Source organism: Egretta garzetta, unplaced genomic scaffold (assembly GCF_000687185.1).
Source record: "Egretta garzetta isolate BGI_Z169 unplaced genomic scaffold, ASM68718v1 scaffold94, whole genome shotgun sequence".
NCBI classification, from domain to species: domain Eukaryota; kingdom Metazoa; phylum Chordata; class Aves; order Pelecaniformes; family Ardeidae; genus Egretta; species Egretta garzetta.
The window spans coordinates 5,401,494-5,425,024 of NW_009259683.1; the positions used below are offsets into that span (position 1 = coordinate 5,401,494).

Sequence of the window (23,531 nt, forward strand, 5' to 3'; positions counted from 1 at the left end):
GGTATAGGTATTTAAAAGCCACCACAGAATTTGATATACACAAGAACTTAGTACATCTACCCAGCGTTTGCTCAGCTGCCATTAGGAAAGGCAGCGTGTATTATGCAAAATGTACGAAGGCGCCTGTGCATAGTGCATAATGCGGCAGAACTAGGGATCTTGCTGGGAAGAAATGATCCCAAGCGTGCCCCTAAAAGACAAGTCTTGCTTTGAGATATAATGATGAAAAATTGCCCATTTATTTGTGTCTTTGCGTTTCAGCGAAAACGAAACTTTGACTCGTTGTCTGTGGTGCTGCTGCAGGGGTTTTGTGCATGTATGTATGCGTCCGCGTGCACGGGAGTTTCCGTTCTTGCTCTGGAAAGGCCAGCAATACGTTAACAAGGGGTTATGTTATGCTGGTTTATGTTAAACCAGATCACCCCCTAACATGTGCGGAGCCATTCATCTGTGTCACCAAAACCCAAGAGAACATCTGACATGGACTTCGAAACAGAAACAGTGATCACTTACAAATCAAACATGGCACGCTCTAAACCGATTGTGCACGGCAATCTTTTTGAGAAAGGACAACTAATTGAACATGATAAAGTGTAAAGTTAATTAACACCCTTAAATTTGTTGATTACTTTCACGGGATTATATTGTTCGTTGAGGAGCAGCTTTCTGTCCCAGCTGTCGCCTTTTTAGCGAATGTCGCTGGTAAACAATAGAGACACCATAACAAGTCGTAAATGGTCCCTGTGACAGCAGCCCCTTGTGAGGCTGCATCTGTAGAAAATGATTAGAACAATTGCATTTTAAAGACGGCTCACATTGCAGCCCGGTCCCATCGGCCCTCTTCTTTATCTCCGCTGATGGCAGGCTGGTTAAAACATTTAAGTTCTTTTGAGCAAATTAAGTGATTTACTGTGTTTTAGTTATACGGCAGCAGAATAGCTTCATAGGTCTAGCTTTGATGCTGATTTTTATAATAGGGAGAAACACAAGCCCTTTGAGTCACGTTGTGTTGGGGGGGGGGTCTGACACTGTTCTATTTACTTGTTTCCTGGCAATAGATTGAGGATGGCAGACGTTGTCTATGAAGCAAGTAGAAAAAATTGATACCACATTTATATTTTCTGAAATAACTAGTCTCCTTATGCCTATTTTAAATTTATAGTATAATTTAAAATATTCTGCTTTTATTTTCAGTAGGGATTTGTAGCTGATTTTGCCTATACACACCTTTTAATTGGTTTTGGATTTATATATGTAGCAAAACAATAGTAACCTCTTCAGTTAATCTTTCCCTGTGCATCTTGGTTTAACTTTTTCTGAGTTGCAAAAAACAAAGTATTTCACGTGAGCTGGCAGGTACTTAAAAAGAACTGCTTAGTCCTTAAAAATGTACACACATACACAAGATACACCGATGCAGGCTCTCAAGTTCAACCTATCTGAAAGAGAGCAAACATGACAAGAAACTGCTTGTTTGAGGCAACTACAGTCGCTTAAGCTGCATTTTTTTCAAAATTATCAGAATAAAGGGCCAGTGTTCCCTTGCACGTCCCAAAGCTTAACAGGCAAAGCCTCAGCTCTTATGCTTGAAGGTGCAACATTGTAAAATAGAAGAGAGGATTAAAACTCTAGCACTGCTTTTCTTGTTTATTTATTTTATCCAGTTTAGATCACAAAATTAGTTGTTAAAATTCTGCCTTGCTCAATAGACTACACGTTGAATAGAAAAATGACAAAATAGATGGGTTTTTGCCTAAGCTTGATGTTACAGCCTTCATCTCCAGCTTGTCCTTCGGAGTCTCTGAAGCAGCTAGATGCTGTTATATTCACATCGGTTTAGTTTTCCTTCTCAACTTTGTCAGCAGCAATTTTTTTTTATCTGCAGGTGCAATGCAACAGTGGGATGGCATGGGTATATGCTTGGGTGCTCTGTGTTTTCAGCAGTGTAACTTTTTCAGCATCACCACTGTGATGGTGCTCTAATGTGTAGCCTTGTAATACCGCTTCTTTTTAACTCATCTGCACTCTGCTCCTCTTAACGGAAATCTAATAAAACTGAAACCAAAAGCAGATACTTCCGTGTTACATCTTTACATTAACATCTTTTTTTTTCTAGCAAATTGTATTCTTAAAAATAAGCAAACTGATTGAGACCAAGCAGCTTTAGTGATGTAGCTATAGAGGTAAGACTTTTTTTTTTTTTTTGGAACTGAAAACATCAGCGACAAAGTACAAGAATATGGAAGGGCAGGGTGGCTACTGAACTAGGCTGCCTGGCTTGGAGGCTAAAACTTGAGGTCATCTCCAAACTGTCCCAGGATAACTGTGACCGGTTGCTGTTGTCATATGCAGGCTCCTAAGCCTCTGTTCACATTTTAGTCTAAAATTTTGAACTCAGGAGCCACTCTGCATCAGGTTCACTGAGCAGTCCATTGGCAATCAAAGTGAGAAGCACATGGCTTGAACGAATCCTTGCCCCACAACTAACTCAGCCAGATGCGACAGGATGCTTTGAAGAGCAGTTTTTTATGTATCTCTTCTGATGAAAGAAATTAGTTTTTCAGATCTTAGTCCAAAACCTTCTAGTACATGAGTAGGAAACCCATCTCCAAGTGGGTATGCCATACTGCAGTGCTACTCTATAACTTCTCGCCATGCTTTTTCCCAGATTCATTTTTTTGCATGCCCCCTCACTAGCTAGATCTCCTACCACACTTATTTGCAAACCTGTTCCTGTCAGTTTATATCTCTGGGAAAAATTCTGATGCTGTTGTGACCTGTTGACTCAGAGCTGAGCTGTTCTCTGGGATCTGCTGGTGTGATCTCCTTGAAGGATTCTGCATGCAGGTGTGGGAGGATCTCCTAGAGAAGCCAAGTGTAGGACTGCAGCCATGGGCTCTAGCAGTCTTGCTTTGCAGCAGAGAAAATCTTACACATGCTAATCACAAATACAGTATAATCTCAGAAACCATTCCCTGAGGATGAGAAGAGGCTTTTTGTATTTTAGAAAGAACAAATAGATTCTGAAGGACTTTTGACCCTAATCAGCAGTGTTACCTAAAGCACTGTCTTAGGTGGTAAGAGATCTTTAAAAAAAATCAGAAGATGAAAAATAATCATTAGCTTTTTTAAATTACATTAGCTGCTCTGCTTTTTCCATTGCTCTCTAGTATTAGAAGCTGATAATACTTTACTGGCTTGTGGTGTTGGTATGGAATCTGTGATTGTAAAATAAAGCTGTGCATTACTAATGATTTTTTATTTCTATTTTTAGCTGAAGTTACAGTTCTTGTACTCCTAGACTCCCTGCCAATTATTTTTTTTTTTTTTAAATTGCCATTGTTACAGATTTGCTGCGTTGCTTGTTTAATTCTGATAAAATAGCTGATAGTTGGCAAGGACCCTAGATGATAAAATTTACCATGAAGTAAACAGGTTTTTGTTTTTAAAAAGGTAATTTTCCAAGCCTTCTGCATTATACAACAAATTGCTCTTTTTTTTTTCTTAACTAATTTATTTTTTCTACTTGAAATGTAAGTGTTTGAACAAGTGAGAGAGTGCAGCTGTCAGAAGATTAACCAGCTGAAAACTATTGTCAGCATTAATTTTGCTCTAATAAATGACTCTCTGAAGCTATTTAGCAGTCTGTAATCTAGATACAAGGCTATTGACCTATGATGGATAGTACTGGATTTTGTTTGTAAGCTTTGACTTAAATTGTCTACTTAATTTGCTGCAGGTCAGATCACAGGATTAGTGGTAAAGGCCATTATGTGGTTTGAATAAAAATAGCTAGAGGAATGGAATGAAAATCATTGTGTTTATTAATGTAGCAATCTTTGCGGTTATGTACCTAGTAAACTGGTAGCCAACAAGATGACAATGACCTGTTTGTGTTAGCTCTAAATCTTGGCTTCGCCTGTAGCCCAGTTCCTGAGTTGCCTGGGGAGGAGTTGTTCAAGTGAGATTAAGGATTGGCTGCAAATAGGGTGTCTCTCACCCTGAGCAGGAAGATCTTTACCACTGTAGATATTTCTGTACCTCAACAGTGTCGTATATATAGACTGGTATCTTTTTAAAGCTGCAGGTCTGCCTGAGTTCTTCTGGATGCTTCAATTCTGGACTCACCAGTACAAGAAAGATACAGATCTACTGGATTGAGTCCAGCTAAGGGCCATGAAGATGATTAAGAAACTGGAGCATCTTTCATATGAGGAGAGACTGAGAGAGCTGAGACTGTTTAGCATGAAGAGAAGGCTCAAGGGGGATCTTATCAATGTGTATAAAAACCTGGTGGGAGAGAATGAAGAAGAGGGAGCTAGACTCTTCTCAGTAATACCCAGTGACAGGACAGGAGGCAATGGGCACAAATTAAAACACATGAAATTCCATCTGAAACACAAGAAAACACTTTTTTACTGTGAGGGTAGTCAAATACTGGAAGAGGTTGGCTAGAGAGTCTGTGGAGTCTCCACCCTTGGAGATATTCAGAAGCCAACTGGACATGGTCCTGGGCAACCTGCTGCAGCTGACCCGGTGCAAGCAGAGGGCTTGAACTACATGATCTTGAGAAGTCCCTTCCAACCCCAGCAGTCCTGTGATTCTTGATTCTAGGTTGTAATATAGGTTGAGCAGCTACTTCGTCGTGGGAGCCTCTTTCATTTACTGTGTAGCCTATTGGCACATAATTGGTAGATATTTACTATTTTTGAGACCTTGATCTGTCAAATCTGTCTGAAATTCTTCAGTGACTTCAAAAGGTAGTGCATGTTGGAAGGCAGGATGGGGGAAATAAATGCCTGACAGATACAGAAAGGGTCATTTGTAGACATAGTCACACAGAGCAGTTGCACAGAGACAGTGCATCAGTTGAAATTTTTATGGGAAAGCAAACACAAATCCTTCAAATTCTTCAGCGTGAGGAGCTGCAATGTAACTGTCCGTGATGTTGGAAAAGAAGTCCAGTACCAACTGCTTCATTCTTTAGCTGTGGTACAGCACTTACACAGGCTTAAGGCTTTAAGTTCAGAGAAGCTCTGATTAGCCTGCTGTGGTTGCCCACTTTATCAAAACTTTTTGTGCAGACTTGGTTGCCATGGTGGCTTAGTTGTGGCCTTATTTTTTTTCTCTTTCTACTATTTTTTATTGCATGACTTCATTTATTAATGGGGAAAAAGGAAAACAGAAATGTTCTGTTTAAGTGTGATGTATTTCTAAGAGAATAACTTTTGCTAATTGAGGTTAGATTGTATTTTTTGTTTGTTTGTTTTTTAGAAAAGCTCTGTCTTCAACTGATAAGCTTTTTAAGAGTGCATTTTCATTTGTCACTACACAATGTCTAGCTCAATGAAGGCAGTTCCAGTTACACTCTGAAAACTATTTCAATAGAAACATTTATTAATGCTTATTATGGTAGCTAATCGGTGACAAAGAACTGTGAACCATAGCTGGAGAGCAGCCTGACTTACTGTAGAAACAAAATAGTCCACCATGTGAAGGAAGAACAAACTGTTTCACTTGGACTTTCTGTTTGTCAGGACACTGTACCTAGTTAATCATGTTCATTTGAAAGTAGGTCATTATCTGCAGCTGTAGAACCTAACAGCCCAAAGTTGGATGCATAGCACAGAAAATTTATAGTGGCTATGCTTCTTGCTGTAGTGAAAAGTAGTGAGGAAGCTGATGTGTTCATCAGTTTGGGGCAATTTTTTCTAGCAGTTCTACACATTAAATCTGTTGAGGATGAAGAGATTAAGGATATATGAGCAATTTATATTCGAATTAGGCTTCTTTTAAGAAATAAAATATTTGATGGACATGATAGATATCACATGAAAATTTTGATGGTTTTGTGCTTAGAAACTGTATAATCAAAGAACTGTGGTGTTTACAGACCTGTGGTAAAGGCAGGATAGACTTACAGGAATAAAACTGGGAATGATGTGTTTGTGTGTGTATATGTATGTGAATCATTTTTACATTGCTTTTTACATAGTTCTTTACATAATTGTATATGTGTTAAGTTTATGTGTAGGAAACTGACTCAAATTAAGTAGGTTTTTGCTTCAGATTAGAAATATAATAAACTGCACATTCAGAAGGCTTGGTTGCCTATGTCTTTTAGATGTTCAATTATGTGAAAATCAGCAAACACTGATAAAAAATTAGCTTAGGTTTTGAAAAGCTGATAAAGGCAGAGTTAACTTTGAGCAATTGTGTGTCAATAGCTGTATGTGAAGAGTAGTTTGACAAAACAAAAATTTTATTTAGTAATTCAGATACAGTGAATTTTGCAGGGTGCAAAGTTGCAGGAAGGGTTGATTGTTTCTTCATGTGAAACTATAAATATATATATATAAATATATAACTATAAATATATAAAGAGTGACATTGCCAGTTTTCTGTAAGTCTTGTAAATTTTTTATCTGCTAGTATTCCTGAAAGGTACAGCCTTCCATAAGGTGGCTTTATCTTCATCAAAGGGTTGAGAATTAAGAGTTCTGATCTGGTAATAGGGTTACTTTTACATAAACTTGGAGGAGTTCATCGTAAGTGAAGTATTAAGCACATAAATTTTACATCATCAGACCCTTATTGATAAGATAAAGTTTTTAAGGTTTTTAGAAACACTGGTATTAAATCCAATGTTGTCTTGATTCAGGTGTTGGAGCTGCTCGAGCTGGAAACCTTACTTTCATGGTTGGTGGAGTGGAACAAGAATTTGATGCTGCCAAGGAGTTGCTGACATGCATGGGTTCTAATGTGGTCTACTGTGGAGAGGTTGGAACTGGACAGGTAATGCTTGTTGAGGCCTTACTAGTTATCTTAGTCTGGTTTTTTTGTTGCTTTGTTTTTCTTTAATGATACCTAGTCTTTTATTCCAGAACTAAATGCATTATAGTATATCTTCATACTTGTTTGCTTGTTTACTTGTCTTCAACCGTGTGTATACAAAATAACCTCATGGCAGTTTTCTGCAGCATGTTGTATAGCTTAGCACCAAAACATCTGATCTGGTTCTTATCCAGATTGGCTTGTTGAGATTATACTTCTTTGAGGACACAGATTTTAATTTTGTTTCTTCTAAATTTAGATTTACTGAATGTTCTGAAGGACAAAATGCCCCTACATTCCATGTATACTGACTGAGCTATTGTACTAAAAAAAAAAAGTATTTCCTAATCTCTGAAGGAACCATTGGGCAGCTTTCATTGACTTTATACTATTGTAGATCTGTGCTTCCCAGCGCTACCTTTAGAAGAGAGCTGTCAGAACATATTTGATCGTACTGTTCTGGACCTAGTTGAAGACGACTCCTACATGTTAGCTCTATGAAAATGTAGAAACTAATTGACGGTTTAACTTATTTTCAGGCTGCAAAGATCTGCAACAACATGCTCTTGGCCATAAGTATGATTGGAACTGCTGAGGCTATGAATCTTGGAATCAGGTTTGTTTGAGTTTTGTATTGGATTGAAGCACTTTCTCTGTGCTAACAGTTTTTGTGGTTTACGGTTGACTTTCACTGAGGCAATGATGATTAGATGGCATAGATGAACTTTTGCCAGAAATTCTCCTACAATGCCGTGAACATGCTAAAGGGATTATTTAACTAATGTAGGGCTCTTCAGAACAGGAATATTCTCTTGTATTGGCTGCATAGATTGTTGCACTCAATGTCTGAAGTTAAGAGTTTATTTGTTCTGCTGTAGTGCAATGTACAATGTTTGTCTTGCATTATAAACATGCAGGGGTAATATAGAGGTAACTTTTTGTTTGTATTCTAAGCTAATGTACAGTGTATTCAGAGTATTATACTCCCATATGGCTCTTGTTGGCTTTGTTTACTTTGTTAAATTGTTCCAAAATATATTGTGAAGTAAAACGTCTAGTACAGTGTGCATATCAAGTTAAGATCAAAGCATAAAAAAGAACATCCACCTTCCTGCTCAACTTTACCACTGCAGTTTGTCCTAATTGCCAAAATTCCTGCTTTGTCAAAAAGCTGGAGTATGTTCCACTACACTCTTGTCAATGCTAAGACTACTCTTTCTTTTCTAGCAGGTGATGCACCTGACTTGTAAGAGGCAGCATATTCAACCAAAATTATTTTTCCTTTCAATTGTAATCTATTTATTTTGCTGTGGTCTTTGAGATTTTGTTTTGTTTTCCAACAGAGTGCATGCAAGTACCAGTTCAGTATCACAGTATTTGAACCTTCATAAATTCTCTTAGCCAGATCTAAATAATTTGCAAATTTATAGACAGAGAAGTCCTATATTTGAAGAGATTATCTTGCAATTGTGTATCTTTTAAGGGCTCTTCATGAATTATTTATCTGCACGGTTGCATCCTTAAAATTGGGCTGTTAAAACTACAGATATTGTAGATAGTTATCAACTGGGCTTTAGACCGTGTGTTCATGTGGATTTGATATACTATAAAAACAGCAAGAGGGCATCAAATGCTTAAATAAATAAAAAAGAACGCCTACATGTGCGCACATACACAAGGCAATGTAATGGATTCACATTTCCTCTTAATTACCATATCAAGATGCAGTTGTTTTATTGAATTGCCCTTGTCTCAGATGTTAGACTATCTTGACCTATTAAGTTGTCATGTTGTAATTGAGATAAAAGAGGAATTTGCTTTGCATCAGTGCTAATTGGTTTATCAATATCCTGTACCATTTACATTTTAAAATTGAGAGTCTGTAAGATACTGAAGCATGTCTGCATCAAGCCATAATAAAAACAGTAGCATTGTATAAAACTATTGTAATCCAGTGTAGTGTAAAACTTTCATCAGGTTCTGTTTTAAGTCATGGTTCACTTAGTAAAGCATATGCAACTGATTTTTCATTATATTTTTATCTACATTTGTAGGAATGATTAGAGTTAAAATTGAAGACAAAATAAAATCAAGAGTTTTGGAAGACAGATATTCTGGGCATGTAAGCCCTGTGTAGAATGAGTTGATGCCTGTAGTCACTGTAGCTTGAAGGTTTTTAGAATTTTCATTTTTCATTTTGTCCTTTTCTACTTAAAATTTTGGCTAAATTTGTATTCAGCATTTGTGAGCAAAAATCCAATGTGAAAGTGGCAATATGCAAACCTTCCTACCCCATAGTCATGGTAATCAAGAAGGTACTGTACTTACTGTAGAAGAAACCTGCTGATTGTAACCCAAATTATACAAAGAGCAGAATTTCTTTTAGTCTGAAACTGCATGAGGTTTAAGATAGAAACAGCAATTTAAAGCCTTATGAAGTAATTTAGAACCCTTGCATTGATTTTATATGCTGTGATTTAAATCCTGGAGAAGATGACTTCCGCTTATAACTAAAATAAGAGCTTTTCACTTCTGGTGTGTGCAAATTTCTAGTGTACAAGTTAACAGTTGTAATTCTAATCATTAGGAATTTTGCTATATTAATAAATTTATTAGATTTTTTTTTTCAAGTCTAAAACTCAAAGAATAGGGTGGCTGCCTAGTCTGGAGAATGTAAGAAGCTGAACTTGATTTATTAGATTGATGCATATCTGGTAAAGAAAGTCTGACTCTGACCTAATAGTGGTAAAGGACACTGGAAGTCTAAAAAAAAGTCGTGATAAGAATTGTGGAGCTTAGACATGTTCTTAACTTTTGGACAGAATATAAAATAACTTCATGTCATACGTTGTGTAGATCTGCTGCATCATTTAAATCTTGAGGTTTAGGGATTTTGGATAATTAATTATTCAAAATGTTGCTGACTGAACTAGATGTAATTAGGAAATTGTATTACAGCACCTTCCAGAATCCAATATATTCTCTGAGCTTAGGTCTTTGGAACAGTGTGATATTAATTCTATTAATAAACCACTTCTTCTCTAATGTTTTCATAAACCACGCAGCCTAAATTTTCATTTTCTGAAGCAGGCAGTTGCTGGTTTATTCATTTCAGATTTTTAAATGACATCTGCTATTGTTTTATTTATTTTATTTTTGAAATTACAGAATTTTTCCAAACTTAGACATAAGTAGCAAACAGAATGTGGTGAGGAAGAAGGAAAACTGGCATTAGTAAGCAAAAATTCCACAATAAAGTCCAGGAAAAATAGGCAATATTGCTATGTAATTTCTGTATTTATATTCCATTTAATTTTCTACTTTAACATCATCTTCATTTACTAATCATCTTCATTTACTAATGAAGATGTCTGTTTTCACTGGGAGTGATTTAGTTAAGATTCCATAACGAATTAAAAAAAAAATCTATCCTGAGTTCTGACACTGAAATGTTTGTTTTGTTATGTTTTGGTTTTCCCATTAATTTCCTGATGCTTTATGAATGTTGCTACTAAAAGTTAGAAGGTATGGCAGACATCCTGGAAATGAATTCACATTTTCATTTGTATTTTCTTTTTTTTCTAGCGTGATAGTGCAACTTGTCAGTAGAAAAATCTTGAGTACATTTTGCTATACGGTTTTATGGATAATGTGCATATTGCAAAATACTGTAGTGACTTACTGTGTAAAACCAACACAGAGTACATGTAAACTTCACAAATGAGAAATAAAAACATTAAGTGATAGTGTCCACAGCCACAGACTATTCTTCTTTTTCATTTTGCTGATCATCTCAGTGTCAGTAACTTTCTTTTACTGAGCTCTAATTTCCAAGTTAACAATGTCTCATACTAGCAAAATAAAGCTCGGAAATGAAATATTGCTGATACCTGGTTTGTGTTTAGGTCCAAAGGAGGTTGCTGCCTGTCAGGCAGTTTGTGGTCCCTTCAGAAACTGCCTGCGCAGACTCAGGGAAGGGTTTCTGTGGTGACACAAGATAGGATAAGGTTGCTTAATATGGTTTGGATACAGGGACCAGGAGAGCAATAGGGGCTCAATGGCAATAACCTTGCTGCAAAATCACTTTTGTACTTCCAACAGCAGAGACAGTCGTTTCTATGAGGAGGGACTGCAGTGGCACCCAGATTTATGCCAAAAGCTGCCAATACAGTTCTTTCCTAAGCAATTTTACTGTATATCAATTTGTGCCTGCTTGCTTTTTTTAGATATTTAAAATTAAAAGATGGTAAAAGAATTTTGCCCACTGATGCTAAGTCTAAACATATTTTCAGCCTCTAGATCTGGTTTCTGTGAGCACCCCTGGGCTGTAGATGGAAGACATGAGCAGAAAGAGGAGTCAACAGCATAGAGAGGAGCATGTGCTGCAGACTGAGGGTTGATTAACCCTGGGCACATCCCCACTGCAGATTTTAGAAAGAGTGCCTTGAAAAAGGCTTCAGCATGAGGCTATAGCTAAGTCTCGTGAAGGTTAGTAATGACACTTGAAAGCACTTACCTTGTTTAAAACGCCAATGGCAAAGTCATTTTTAGCTGTGGTAGAAAGGTCCTAAGGTTCTGCTTGAATATTTGCAACTTCATACGGTATTTATCCGCAGCACCTTGAGATGGGAAACTCTCAATGGTTCAGCAACAACTTCAGTTATTACACCTTAAAATGAGACCAGGACATAACTTTTTTGTGAGATGCCGTTTCAATTTTTCTGTCTGTTCCAGACTGAACTCTTGGAGGAGGGTATGAAAATTTCAGTATGTGGTTTTATGAAAGCTCAGTTTTGAGCAGTGGCTCAAAGCATTTTTATTTTAAATATTTTTTTTGGTATGTGTTTCCATTGCTGGTTTTCTGCTGTTCAGTTCATTAGGAGTGTTATTGAAGAAGCATTGATTTGAGGGAAGCAATTGTTTTTGCTCTATTATAAGTACAGTTAATACATGGACTTCTTTTCTGCTTATAAGGGAGAACATTTTGGTAATTGTAAATTCACACGCGCATGCACAAGCTCTTGCCACGTCCAATGGCAAGTTGTTATGGGGACTGGCAGACTGTCATCATTTTGATAGCTTGAGCAGTATATCTCTTGAACAGCAATGGAGCTCTTATGCAGAGAGTATCATATGTTCCCAGCCAATTTACAGGGAAACAGCAATAACATTTTATCATGGTTGAGAGCCCAGTAGCTGCTTCCTATTAAACTTGCCCTTTCAGATACCTGTCTTGGATTAATTTGTTGATTTCAAATGGAAACTCAGTCTTCTCCACTGAAGCATGACTTTCTAGGATAGACTCTCACTGAATGACAATTACTGTATATTCTAGCTGGTTTCAGACCATTACAAGCTTTGGGCACAGTGGAAGACAGAGGACTTCTTCAGTAACTGATTTTAATATATGTCTAATTTTAACTGTCAGTTATGTATGCACCAGTGGATGAATCCTCAGAAAGATGAAATGCAAAGCACTTCTAACTTGCTCTTATTAATGATACACTTGCTGCAAAGGAGAAAAAAAAATAGGTTCAGGTCTCCTGAAGAGAATCTGCATGGTGTTTAAGAGCAATGAAGTTTGAAGAAGCAGGGATTTAAACTGACACTATCTTCCTTTTTCTTTTCCTAGAGCAAAAATATGCCAGCTCTAGTGCAGACAATATTTTACATAGCTGTATAATGCACACATATCTTTTCAAGTATACTTTTGCAGAGAGCTAGCGGGAACACTGAGAGAAGAGCAGGAGGGTTATGTGCATTTTGAAAGAATAAGCTCTCTGTCTTGCGGTATACTCGCAGCTGCAAGTATGGGCCTCTGCACGCAGCTAGATATGGCACAAGCAGGCACTACATTGCTAAAAAAACTGATCTGGATGTAACAATGATAAGGAAACAAACAAGCCAAGAGATTTGTTTTGGCCAAAAAAGCAACTTCTGTGTATTTGAAAGCTCAGGCATTGTCCGCACCCAGTGCAGGTCTTTTGGATGACAACAATTAAAACAGTTATTCAGGGTGGCTCTTGATGAACACTTTGATGCACTGTGCAAGATAAAAGTACAATTCAAATACTCTGAAAACATATTAGTGCTGGAAAATACATTTTTAAAAAATAAATGGCCATTGAAAGCATTCGATTGAGTCAGTGTTGGAAAAAGATGGGGAGGAGAATAAAGCTTGATCCCATTCAGGCCAGCAGGAGACTTTCCATTGAATTCCAGGGGCTGCTGCAGCAATTCATAAATAAGACTGCACAGCAATAATGCTAAAAAGCTACCTTTGCAGTACAGTAAGTGATCTTGCTTTGCATTAGGAGGGCAGAATGAGACACGTGCCATTATGGGAACAGGGACTATGCTGTAGCGCCCGCCGTCTTAAATGTAGCTTTTCAAATCCAAGCTGCCTACCGGAATAAATAGACATAAATTTTAGCAACTATTCCATTGGTAATGAGCTTTACTTATTTGCAAATTAAAACCTTGAGTGCTACGGTGCCCGGAATCGGCGTTAGGTTCCCCATGGCTATGGAGATCTGCAAAAAGTCTGTGGTGTAAGAGCTAATGTGTTGTCTTCTATAAAGGTTAAAGCTCAGCTGATATTGCTTGGAAAAGGTGGTTTATTTTTAACCTGTTTGCTTGTCCATGGCAAAGTAGGTTGTGATATATCCCTTTTAAAATGTCCTTTTCTCATCTTGGGTTGTTACTGGAAAGAATTCCCTTGCTTTCTTCTTTGTCATGATTATAACTGAACATTTGTACAGGGCTGGATATACTGCTGCTGCTCGTTGTTGGTATAAATGTAATTGGTGTAAAATTACACTTGCAACTTGATATCAGCATAACTGTGAATCCAGAAGAGGGTTAATTTTCTATAGCGTTGGAAGTACTTTCAGGGTCCACATTGAGCAGCAGTTTATGCCATCAGCTCTGTGATAGAACAAATGACGTTTCTACTTGGACAAGCTTTGTTTTATCAGGATCAGTAACCTTATCAACAGTTGACCCAGAACTATAATGTATGTTTGCGAATAGATAACATATGTCACAGTGAGAGGCAGACTTGCCTCATAAGCAAGAGTATATAAAGAAGATTTAATAATAGCAAAGCAAAGAATGTACAGATGTATATAGTAGTAATATTTTTTGAGAAGTGTTTTTTGAGAAGTTTTGTTCACTTATTAGAGCAAGATCATTTGCATTATCTTGCTTGCTTCAAAAATGCACTAGTATGCATGTATACACATCACACAAGCAGTCTCACACTGCCACATTTGCTTGTGAATTTTTTGGTTTGTTCAGCTTTAGAGAATATAATTTTAATATGAAGAACAAGTATGTGACCTATTTCAATAGTAGGTAGCAGAACAGAGAATGCGTTTTAGTAATTGAAATATGAGGGAACTGCTGTTCTCAGAGAACCTTTATTTTGCTTGTACTTTCAAAATTGCTAGGTAGAGGGGATTTCCTTACTGGAAAAGGAAAAAAGCTCTGAAAACCTACTGCTTAAATGGTGGATTGATGCTCTTTAATTTCAGATACAGCATCCCTACCCCCAATATCAATACTCTGTCATTTTTCATGACTTATAATAAAGGGAGAGAAATGATGGTAGGGTCCTAAGATATAAAACAAGTCACCCATGTCTTGTGCATTTTGACATTAACACTTCTCTTCCTTGACCTTTGACAGATTGGGCCTTGACCCAAAGCTGCTGGCCAAAATCCTAAATATGAGCTCAGGTCGCTGTTGGTCAAGCGACACGTACAACCCTGTTCCTGGAGTGATGGAAGGAGTACCATCGGCTAATAATTATCAAGGTGGCTTTGGAACAACACTCATGGCTAAGGTATATAGTACTTGCATGTGAAGTATGTGCAGTTGCTTCTCTCTGGGCTTCTAGCAAACATTCTTAGTGAAAATTTATGATTATGGGGAAATACGTGTGCATGAACAGAGGGGAACCCAACCTTTTACTCTGAATTAATGAGTTGTGTTGGGGGCTTTTCCTTAGCCTTCAGCCTCTTTCTAGCCACTATTACTGCTGAGCCACCCAGTGAAGTTACATGCACTTCCTTTTTGAGTTCTGCCTTAATCCAGGAGTCCTGACAGATTTGTGTGTATGGCAAGTGTTCAGCAAGCCATTTTAGGTGCCTCTTGTATGGTTGGTCTAGAATGTAGGAGCCTAAGCTCAAGAGAGCAATTTAGGGAAATCCTGGTGACCTCATTAGGTGAAATAGTGGCACAAGCATCTAAGATTTTGGGCCCAATCTCTTCTATATACCTTAAACTGTGCTACTGGACATGCCCTCTAGCATCCCCTTCCTTGCTAAGCCAGCTGCTTATGTGATTATCTTTCTGCCTAAGGCCATTCTGCAGAAAGCAGACGGGTTTCAACCCACAGCCCTGCAGACTGATTCTCTGCAGGTACCTGCACCATCCTGTGAGCTCTCTTGAACTGTCTTTGTTGGTGGCAGAAGTAGCGCTTTTTATGAGTAATAACCTAGTAATATAAGTTATTTGTCCACAAAGTGGGAGATGTGGGTTTTAGGTCCTTCTCAGCATGAGGAAGTTGTAACCTACAGCTATCCCATCCCAGGAGAGTGCACTTACTGCCGTGCTCTTGGCTGTTCTAGGAAAAGCACTGTCCTGAGTCACTCTGTGGTCAGGAAAGAAAAGCTCTTAGAGGCCAGAGGAAAGTGGGCAAGGAGGTCAGGGCTCCACATCTCACTGATGAGGACACACAGCTGGAGGAAGGAGCTATAGAACTCTGACTCTTGTACTACTTCTTGGTTTAGCACAATGATTGCCTAAGGTAAAATATAAAGCCAGCCCTGGAAGAGGTCTCACATCTAAGCATGTAAGTGCAGGAAATAATTTCACACCAAATAGTAGTTTCATGGGGCTACTGTCCTGAGGGAGGCATCTGAGTTCATACAAGACAGGTTTCAGGCATACCAGTTTATGAGCACTCCCAACTGGTTAGGCATTCCAGCAATTTTCAGCTCTTCCACATACAGTGGAAACTAAGCACTTAAAACTAAAACAACATTCTCAGAGATGGTGATCAAACTCAGATATTGCCATGCAAATCTCCACAGTGCTGGAGTTCCTGTATGTAATACTTGCCTACTGATACTGTTCTGTCATTTTGCAGTTGATTTATGTCAATTGGTGTGTTTACATATTTGGTAAAATTAGACAAATTCTGTCCAGAGTGGGTGCAGAATGTTTTGCATGTGGTAGCACCAAGAAATTTTGCTAATGCTGCATGACTCAAAACGCCTCTGTGGCTGACCTGCTACATTTTATGTTTATGGACCAACAGCCAGGAGCTTTAATTTCTTTGAGGGCTGTGTTAAAATATCGGAAAGCAGCAGTTTTTACGTCACGTTCACGTCATTGAACGTGGGGGACAATAAAGTGTTATTTAAATTATTGATTTATAAAATGTGTTAGGTTATTGTTTGGAGTTTGCCAGGGCTATTGATTAGAGATAAGCAACCTGATCTTGGCACTGCCTCAAAGCTCTTGTTTTGATCTTGTGTGCTGTTTTCAGAATCTGTTCTACCTGCTGTGCCCTGTTCCACACTGCAGTCTCTGTTCTCATGATTCATAACTCTTATTCTTGTCTAGAATAACCTCATGGGGATGGGGACACATATGTCCTTCCGTTGCTTTTAAATTTCTTTGTAAAGGGTTTTTTTTCTTTTAGTCTGCTTCTAAGAGGGACCTTCATCTCCTCTGGAAGGTGCCTTATAAGATCTTCCTTTCACTGGAGGAATAGCAGCCTGACTTGTACCTGTTGAAACTGCCAGCTTTTGGTTATAAAGCATCAGTGATCACTAAGAGGAGAGCTCCTCAGAGAATTTTGTAATTGTTGTTCACCTCTTCTGACTATGCCCGTCCTGCCTGCCAGGCAGCCTTAAGACTGCCTTCTTTAGGCTGGAATCCTCAATAAGAAGGAAAGACACTGAATTCCTCTCATGCCTCTTGAACAATGCTGTTATTCTATATAGACAGAAGATTACTCAAATGAGTAAATAACCAAGACAGCTGATCATATTCAAGGTATTATTTGGTGCAGTGGTGACCTCTTTTAAGACATTTCTCCTTAGTTTGTAGAAAGACTTTTGCTACTGTAATTTTCATCCTGGTATGTGACATATCATGCAGTTGTGAATTGTTTGAGTTGGGGACTTTTTTTCTGGGAAATACAGAGCATGCTTTTGCCACTTCAGGAAAAAAGGAAAGCTATATTTAAAGGAGAAAGATGTAGGTACAACCCTGAGGTTGAGAAGAGAATAGTCCACAATGAAAACAACTAAGTGTGACTCAGTAACACAGTCACTAACACAGTTACTAAACTCCAGGTTACTGCTCACATATCAGATGTGGTAGAAGTCAAAAGCTTTCTTAAAAGTATTTTGTCACCAATGGATCTCTCAAACAAAGCCAGGAGATCCTTATTTTAAGCATTTGTCTTTCATTCACAGCACAGTTGCTAATTAAATGTCTTCTTTGAATCCTGAGAAGAGCTAGATTTATATCATACTATTCTTGACTCATGTCGAGACAACCTTTGAGCTTTTTTCCGAATAGCAGTTTCATTTACGTCAATTGCAAAATAAATGTAAGGAAACAGGTATTTCCGAAGTGAGCATTGGAAGCAGATTCTGAAAGAGAATCTGTTTCCTTATTCCAAGCTGAGAGAAAGTGTTTAGAATAGTTGGTACAGTGAGACATCTGGAAGATGTTGTCAGTTCCAAAAGAGTATGCGAGGAGCCATAAACTATGCTCTGATTTTTACTTCTCCAAAAAGATCAGCTAAGGGCAAATTTCTTTCAGAGCTGTTTTGTACTATTTCACTTGAAGAATCTCCAACCGCAGGAGGAAAGGTACAAAATACTTTATAACCTGAAGCTAAAGATAAGCTTTACTTCTATTTTGTATTTTTTTTCCTTCAAAGCTCTAATTTATAGAATGAAATTTAAAAGACCAAAACAACCTTCATGCACTTTGGAGTCAGGAGTCCTTGTCCATTTAATTGTTGAGATGTTGTCTGATGTTTCAATCATCTTGGAGCCAGAGCCAAGTGAACAGACCTGCTTTATGAAATTGTATTTGTGCTAGCAATCTGTTCAGAATTTCCAGGGATTGCTTCTATGAATGCCCCTTCAGAGAGAGATAGATCAAGATTACCAATACCCAAACCAAGCACCTTCACTAGTTTGGAGTTGGATGATTTTGTCATTGTAATATTCCATAACATGGTTTAAGCTTTATTGAATAAAATGGATAATATGGCAACAGAATTCACAAAGGGGGTTTAGAAGAGGCTAGGAGTATGTCATGGAATATCTTATTGGAAGTGAGGTTAAAGTAACTGTTCCTAGATTTGTCAGGTCATCAGTCTTTCAACAGAATAGCTAGACAAGAAGGAATGATCTGCCCTGATGCAGGTGAAGAGTATTTTGGATCCTGTGACATCTGATACGTATGTTTTTCCCATTTTCCTAGATCTTGAAGTCATTCAAGGGTAATAGGAAGAGTAACTATAATTCTGATTTGTATCAGAATGACCTTTATAGAGCCGATTTACAGATCAAAGTGACATTTAGAGAGTAGAGTAAGATCTTGAATTTCCGTGTGCTAATTCAAATCCAGACACACAGAAAGTAAAGACCTGTCTTGTAAGTCATCCCTGAGAAGCCAGAGGTGCTCTTAGCAGTACTACAATCGCTCAGTTCTTTTGTATCAAAGATTTGTTATTTTTAAAAAAATAAAAACACTGCAAATTCTGTAAACCAGCATAGTCCTGGATGGACAGCAAATCTAGGCACTTCCTACTAACACTTGAGAGATTCTTCTGCAACTTTCTCGAAATGTGGACAGCAAAATGAATTTCTCTAGCAAGACCTTATAAAGGCAACCTTGAGTGCAGGCATTGCTTTCATACCTAGACGAGATCTGTTTATACACCCAGGCCCTTGTTAGCTGTTCTTTCTTTCATTGGTTTCATGTCTGATTTAGCTTAGCATAAAGGACATTCTCCAGCCTAGCTTGTAATTTCTGTCCAGCATGCGTGCAGCAGACTATTTCTAGCTAACTATGGTTAGTCATAGTACTTGGTACTTGCCATTGAGTTCGGTCCTATTTATTTCAAAATATAGCTGTAGTTGACCAAGGATTCTTGGAGGACAGGTTTCAAATTCATCCTCTTTACACCCCCCCCCCTCCTTTTTTTCCCCCAAATTTAGTGTTTAAAAATGCAGTAGAATTATTTTCTGTATAGCTTTATCTTCAGTCATTAAAGAAAACTTTGAGTTGTAGCAGACTCAGGACAGTCCCCTAAGGAATTCTTCAATACATCCTTGCAGTTAGGCTGCAAACCATTCATATTCACAAAGTGGCCTGTGCCTCTCATTTTGCTATTAACTGGTCACATTACAGTAAATGTATGTATGCTAAATGGCTTCAATTTTGTTGTTATTCAAATCCTTCCTGCCTGATTTTTAACCTGCTTTTGGAAAGAAAGACATCCTCTTGCCTGAACAAGAAAATGATGCTGTTACAACCTATGTGAAATACTTAAGTGAATAGCCAGGGAAATTTTATTTTTGGAGATGACATAAAAAAGCGGGGAGAAAGAGTCTAAGTCTTGCTACAGGCTTGTATAGTGATCTAGAATCTTCAGATTCCTCCTGTCTTGAAGGAGGTTGCATGCCTTGCAAAGTTTGGGGTTTTTATGTTGAATAACATTGAGTTACTTTTTTAAAAATTAAAAACTAAACAAGGCTCCCTTCTTTCAGGACTGAAATTGTAAGGCTGGAGTATTGTATTTGTTGGCAGTCGAGTTCTCTGCACAATGGAAGCCAAATAACCTATAATGTGTACATGGCTATTTATATCCTTCTTGTTTCTCCTCTGACTTTTTCTCTTTTTCTTTCCTTCTGTTCTTCCTCTCTGCCCTCTTCCTCTCTCTTCTCCTTCCCCACAGGACCTTGGCTTGGCCCAGATTTCTGCCACCAACACGAAGACACCAGTTCCTTTGGGATCCCAGGCACATCAGATCTACAGGATGATGTGTGCAAAAGGCTATGCCCTGAAAGACTTCTCAGCTGTGTTCCAGTTTTTACGTGAGGAAGAAACCTTGTGAGCTGTCCTTTGGAAATGGACACAATAACAAACCACATTTTTTTATCCTTATAGCTCGTTTGAAGAAGTATGTGGGTTTAATCAAATACTGTGCATCCTGATCCCATACAGACTAATCATCTTTGGTTGTCTAGATTACAACGAACTCTGGGTTTTTTTCATAATTCTTGAAAAAGCAAGCCAGAGGAAGGGATTGTTTGGCAATTAGCCAGACAGTGATTCCTTTTTTTTTTTTAAGAACCATCAGGTTTGGGGTGTTGTTTTTTTTTCACTAGATGCAATAAATAAATATTTTTTTTATGAAACACTTAACTGATTGCATATAAAATAACTTACATTATGGCTACAAACCTAGGTGACTTTAATAGTAAGAGAATGTTATATAGTGACTTTATGATATATAGTGATCTATTAAAATTAAAAATGAATACTTTATGGGAAAAGAGAAGATTTGTTCAATGAAGAAACACAGCTTGAGATGGATTTTTTTTTTCCTTGCACCTACTAGCCTTGAGTTGATCAATAGTGATTTTTTCCTGGGATTCAGGTTGCAGATTAAGTTTATAGGCACGCGTTTCTAAGTGGAGAGCTGTTACAGCATGTTTACCTGATAGACTAAGTTAAAATAACATAGAATGTGTGTCCCTCTTGTAAAGCTCCATTATTGTATTTTGCTAACCCAATTTTATATTTTCTTGTATTCTGTCACACATTTTCAGAACTCAAGAACAGCACTTACCTGAAGTTCTAACAAAGTGTACATTTGTTTTAGGTAATTACTGAAGTATTTTAAATCTAAATAAACTCCATTATTTTGAAAAGAAATAAAAATCTATACTGGTAAATACTTGCTGTATGATTATTTGCTTTTTGTTCTGATACACTCTTGTACACACACAATTAACCAAAAACTTGTACTAAGTGGTCTTATTTTTTAATTTGCTTGGTTTTCTACAGTTTATCTTGCAAACCCAAGCTTTTCAAGAGCTCTTGTTGTGAAATGGTAATATATTTGCATATGTGCTACCTTAACCATTCACCATCTCCTTGGTCTTGCAAAATTACAGGTGCACATTTGGCTTTATGAATATAAATACTTATGTTGATTTTGCTAGAACTACTCACATTCAGACTTACTTGCAGGCTCTAGGCTTAATGGTCACTTATGCATTTGCATTCCTATTTTGGTTGTATGATGGATCCTTTTATAATACGCACATTTGGGTAACAAAATTGTGTGCTTGAATTAGCTCAAGTCTGTGAATAATCTTCTGAGAACTTGGACATTATATTTTAACGCCTCAGTAACATCATACGAAAGTCATTAAATAATACTGGTTGATCTGTTCTCCTTTCAGTTTTCTTTGAAAGCTGTTTGACATTCTAGTTTATTTGGGGATTTGGAGCTCATTAATGTTATATATGAATGTAGGACTACTGGGAGCAATCTTACTTTTAAAAAATTGTTCATCTCTCTTTTGATAAAACTACTGTTTCTACAGGCTTGCATTCATTCCTTGAAATTAGGCACAAAACTACCTGCACTAAAAACTATTAAAATTGCAAAGGCAACCACTCAAGTGCTGGATAACGCAGAAACGTGGAGCCATAGCTGCAGATGTGTGGTTCGATCTTTGATAACAGTATGACATACTGTAACTTTTTTTTTCCTATGGGACTCCTGCCTCACATAATACGAAGGATGGACCTAGTCCCATAATTAATTTGAGGTCAGGTAGTGAACCAGGAGGTTTTTACCAGGAGGATCCTGTTCATTTCAAAGTTTCATAATGGATGAGGTAAGGAATTGTAGGAGAGTCTTGGTTAAGTTTGTCTCCTCTGTATTTGTCTGGGAGTTCTGGCTGGCATCAGCAGGACTGCTGAGAGATGCTTCCTTCTACTGTCCACCCCAGCCTGTATCAGCATTGGCTATGAATGTGTCTGCCAGTAGCCCTGGACTTAGCTGTAACCCGGGGCTTGCAGGAAGCCTAATCAGTTGTTTTCTGAAGACTTTATATGCACACATAAATGCTGGGAGCCATGAGGAGGAAAGAGAATATGCTCAGTGAGACACACTCTGAAGCTTTTAGCTTCTGAAATCATAAAGTCTCTGTTAAGCATGTGGAAACTTCGTTATTATTTTTATGTTTCTCCCAAAGGCTTGTAGCTTGGGCTTCCTGGGGTTCATTTCTCCTCCCCCACAACCTCTGATCAAATTCTAAATTCCTACTCTGAAGCATAGGGTGCTCAAGTTGGAGTAAAGGCTGCCAGAATGCTATTTTGGCAAATCAACAAAATGTTCTGTGGTTTCCTTCTTGGAGGAGGATGTTGGCTGAAATTAAAAACAAAACAAAGAAAACCCAAAAAACCCCAGCTTCAGGGCAGACAGCCAGCATGTAAAATTTTAGAACAAGCAGTTAGTTTGGCAAAGTTAGAAACAACTTTTTAAATAAGTCTTATTATGGAAAGTGCCTTGAAAGCTTTAATGATGTCCAATACCTGAACCCCGTAATACAATTTATATTAGAATACACATTTTTTTCCTAATTCTGCAGGGAAGTATTGTGTGACTGGATGCATATAATGGTGGTGGTATTCATGCTAGCTACGGCTATTCTGCATGTGCATATGTATATAATGTATCTTTTGCTCCACGTGGGACGTACCTCTGGTCTATGGAAATTAAGCAAGTACTAAAACTATTGTCACTGCCAGAAACAGGTGTTGAAAACAGTAATTTGTTGAGCTGAACAGAAAGATTGTAAAATTGGTTGAATTTCTACACTAATTACCTCCCAGCACATACACGCAAATTAGGTACAACAAATTAACTGCATATTTTGTAAATGTCCCAAAGGGAAACTTGAGGTAACTTCTTTTTAAATTAGCTTGAATGTTAAACTAGCCCTCCCATCATGCTTACTTTGGAAACTCACCTATATCAAATGCATTTATTGACTAACAGGAAAACATTGACAACCAATAAAAGTAGTGATGGTTTAAAAAAAAAATCCTAAGCAGCCTTCTCTCATTTATGATTCAGTATAACCCGTCCTAAGCAACTATTTTTGGTGGTCGTTTAACAGAGGAGGCCTTCTATTAAAGCTGCTGAGTACTATATTGCTTTAACTTTATTTATGGCTCTTACAAGCCTCAGGAGGAAGAGGAGGTATTCTGACCAAGTAAAAGTATTATACGTGATATTCTGGCTCTGCTTTAATCAATGGGAATTTTGCCACTAAGTACAATACTGCCAAGATTTCGCGGCGTGTTGAATGCCCACGTGATTCCAGTGCAGATGTGGCCAAGACACAGCTCTGGAGGGGCCCGAGCACATCCCTCAGGCGGGGATTGTGCCACGTTACTGGCATCGGGATCATGAGAAGCTGGGGCAGTGGCTGTGAGAGGACGGAACCAGCAGGAGCTGCTGAAGTTGATATTGCCAGGCTCCATCCCAGCCTTGTCCCTCAGTGGATGGGAGAGGTGCTGAGGGGGGGATAGAATAGCTGCTGTGCCTTCCTGCCCGAGAACAGAGCTACCCA

At 38.0% G+C, this 23,531-nt stretch overlaps 1 protein-coding gene across 3 annotated transcripts in view; it reads left to right on the forward strand.

Annotated features, from left to right (window-relative positions):
- HIBADH (3-hydroxyisobutyrate dehydrogenase) overlaps positions 1–20,763 on the forward strand; it is an 85,834-nt gene extending 65,071 nt beyond the window's left edge. For all 3 annotated transcript variants that reach the window (XM_035894071.1, XM_035894072.1, XM_009638650.2), the window contains 4 exons: positions 6,662–6,795; positions 7,374–7,450; positions 14,524–14,680; positions 19,832–20,763. In XM_035894071.1, coding sequence (XP_035749964.1) covers positions 6,662–6,795; positions 7,374–7,450; positions 14,524–14,680; positions 19,832–19,990 — 527 coding nt within the window. In that variant the 3' untranslated portion in view covers positions 19,991–20,763. The remainder of the gene's footprint in view (positions 1–6,661; positions 6,796–7,373; positions 7,451–14,523; positions 14,681–19,831) is intronic.
- The last annotated feature ends 2,768 nt before the right edge of the window (positions 20,764–23,531 follow it).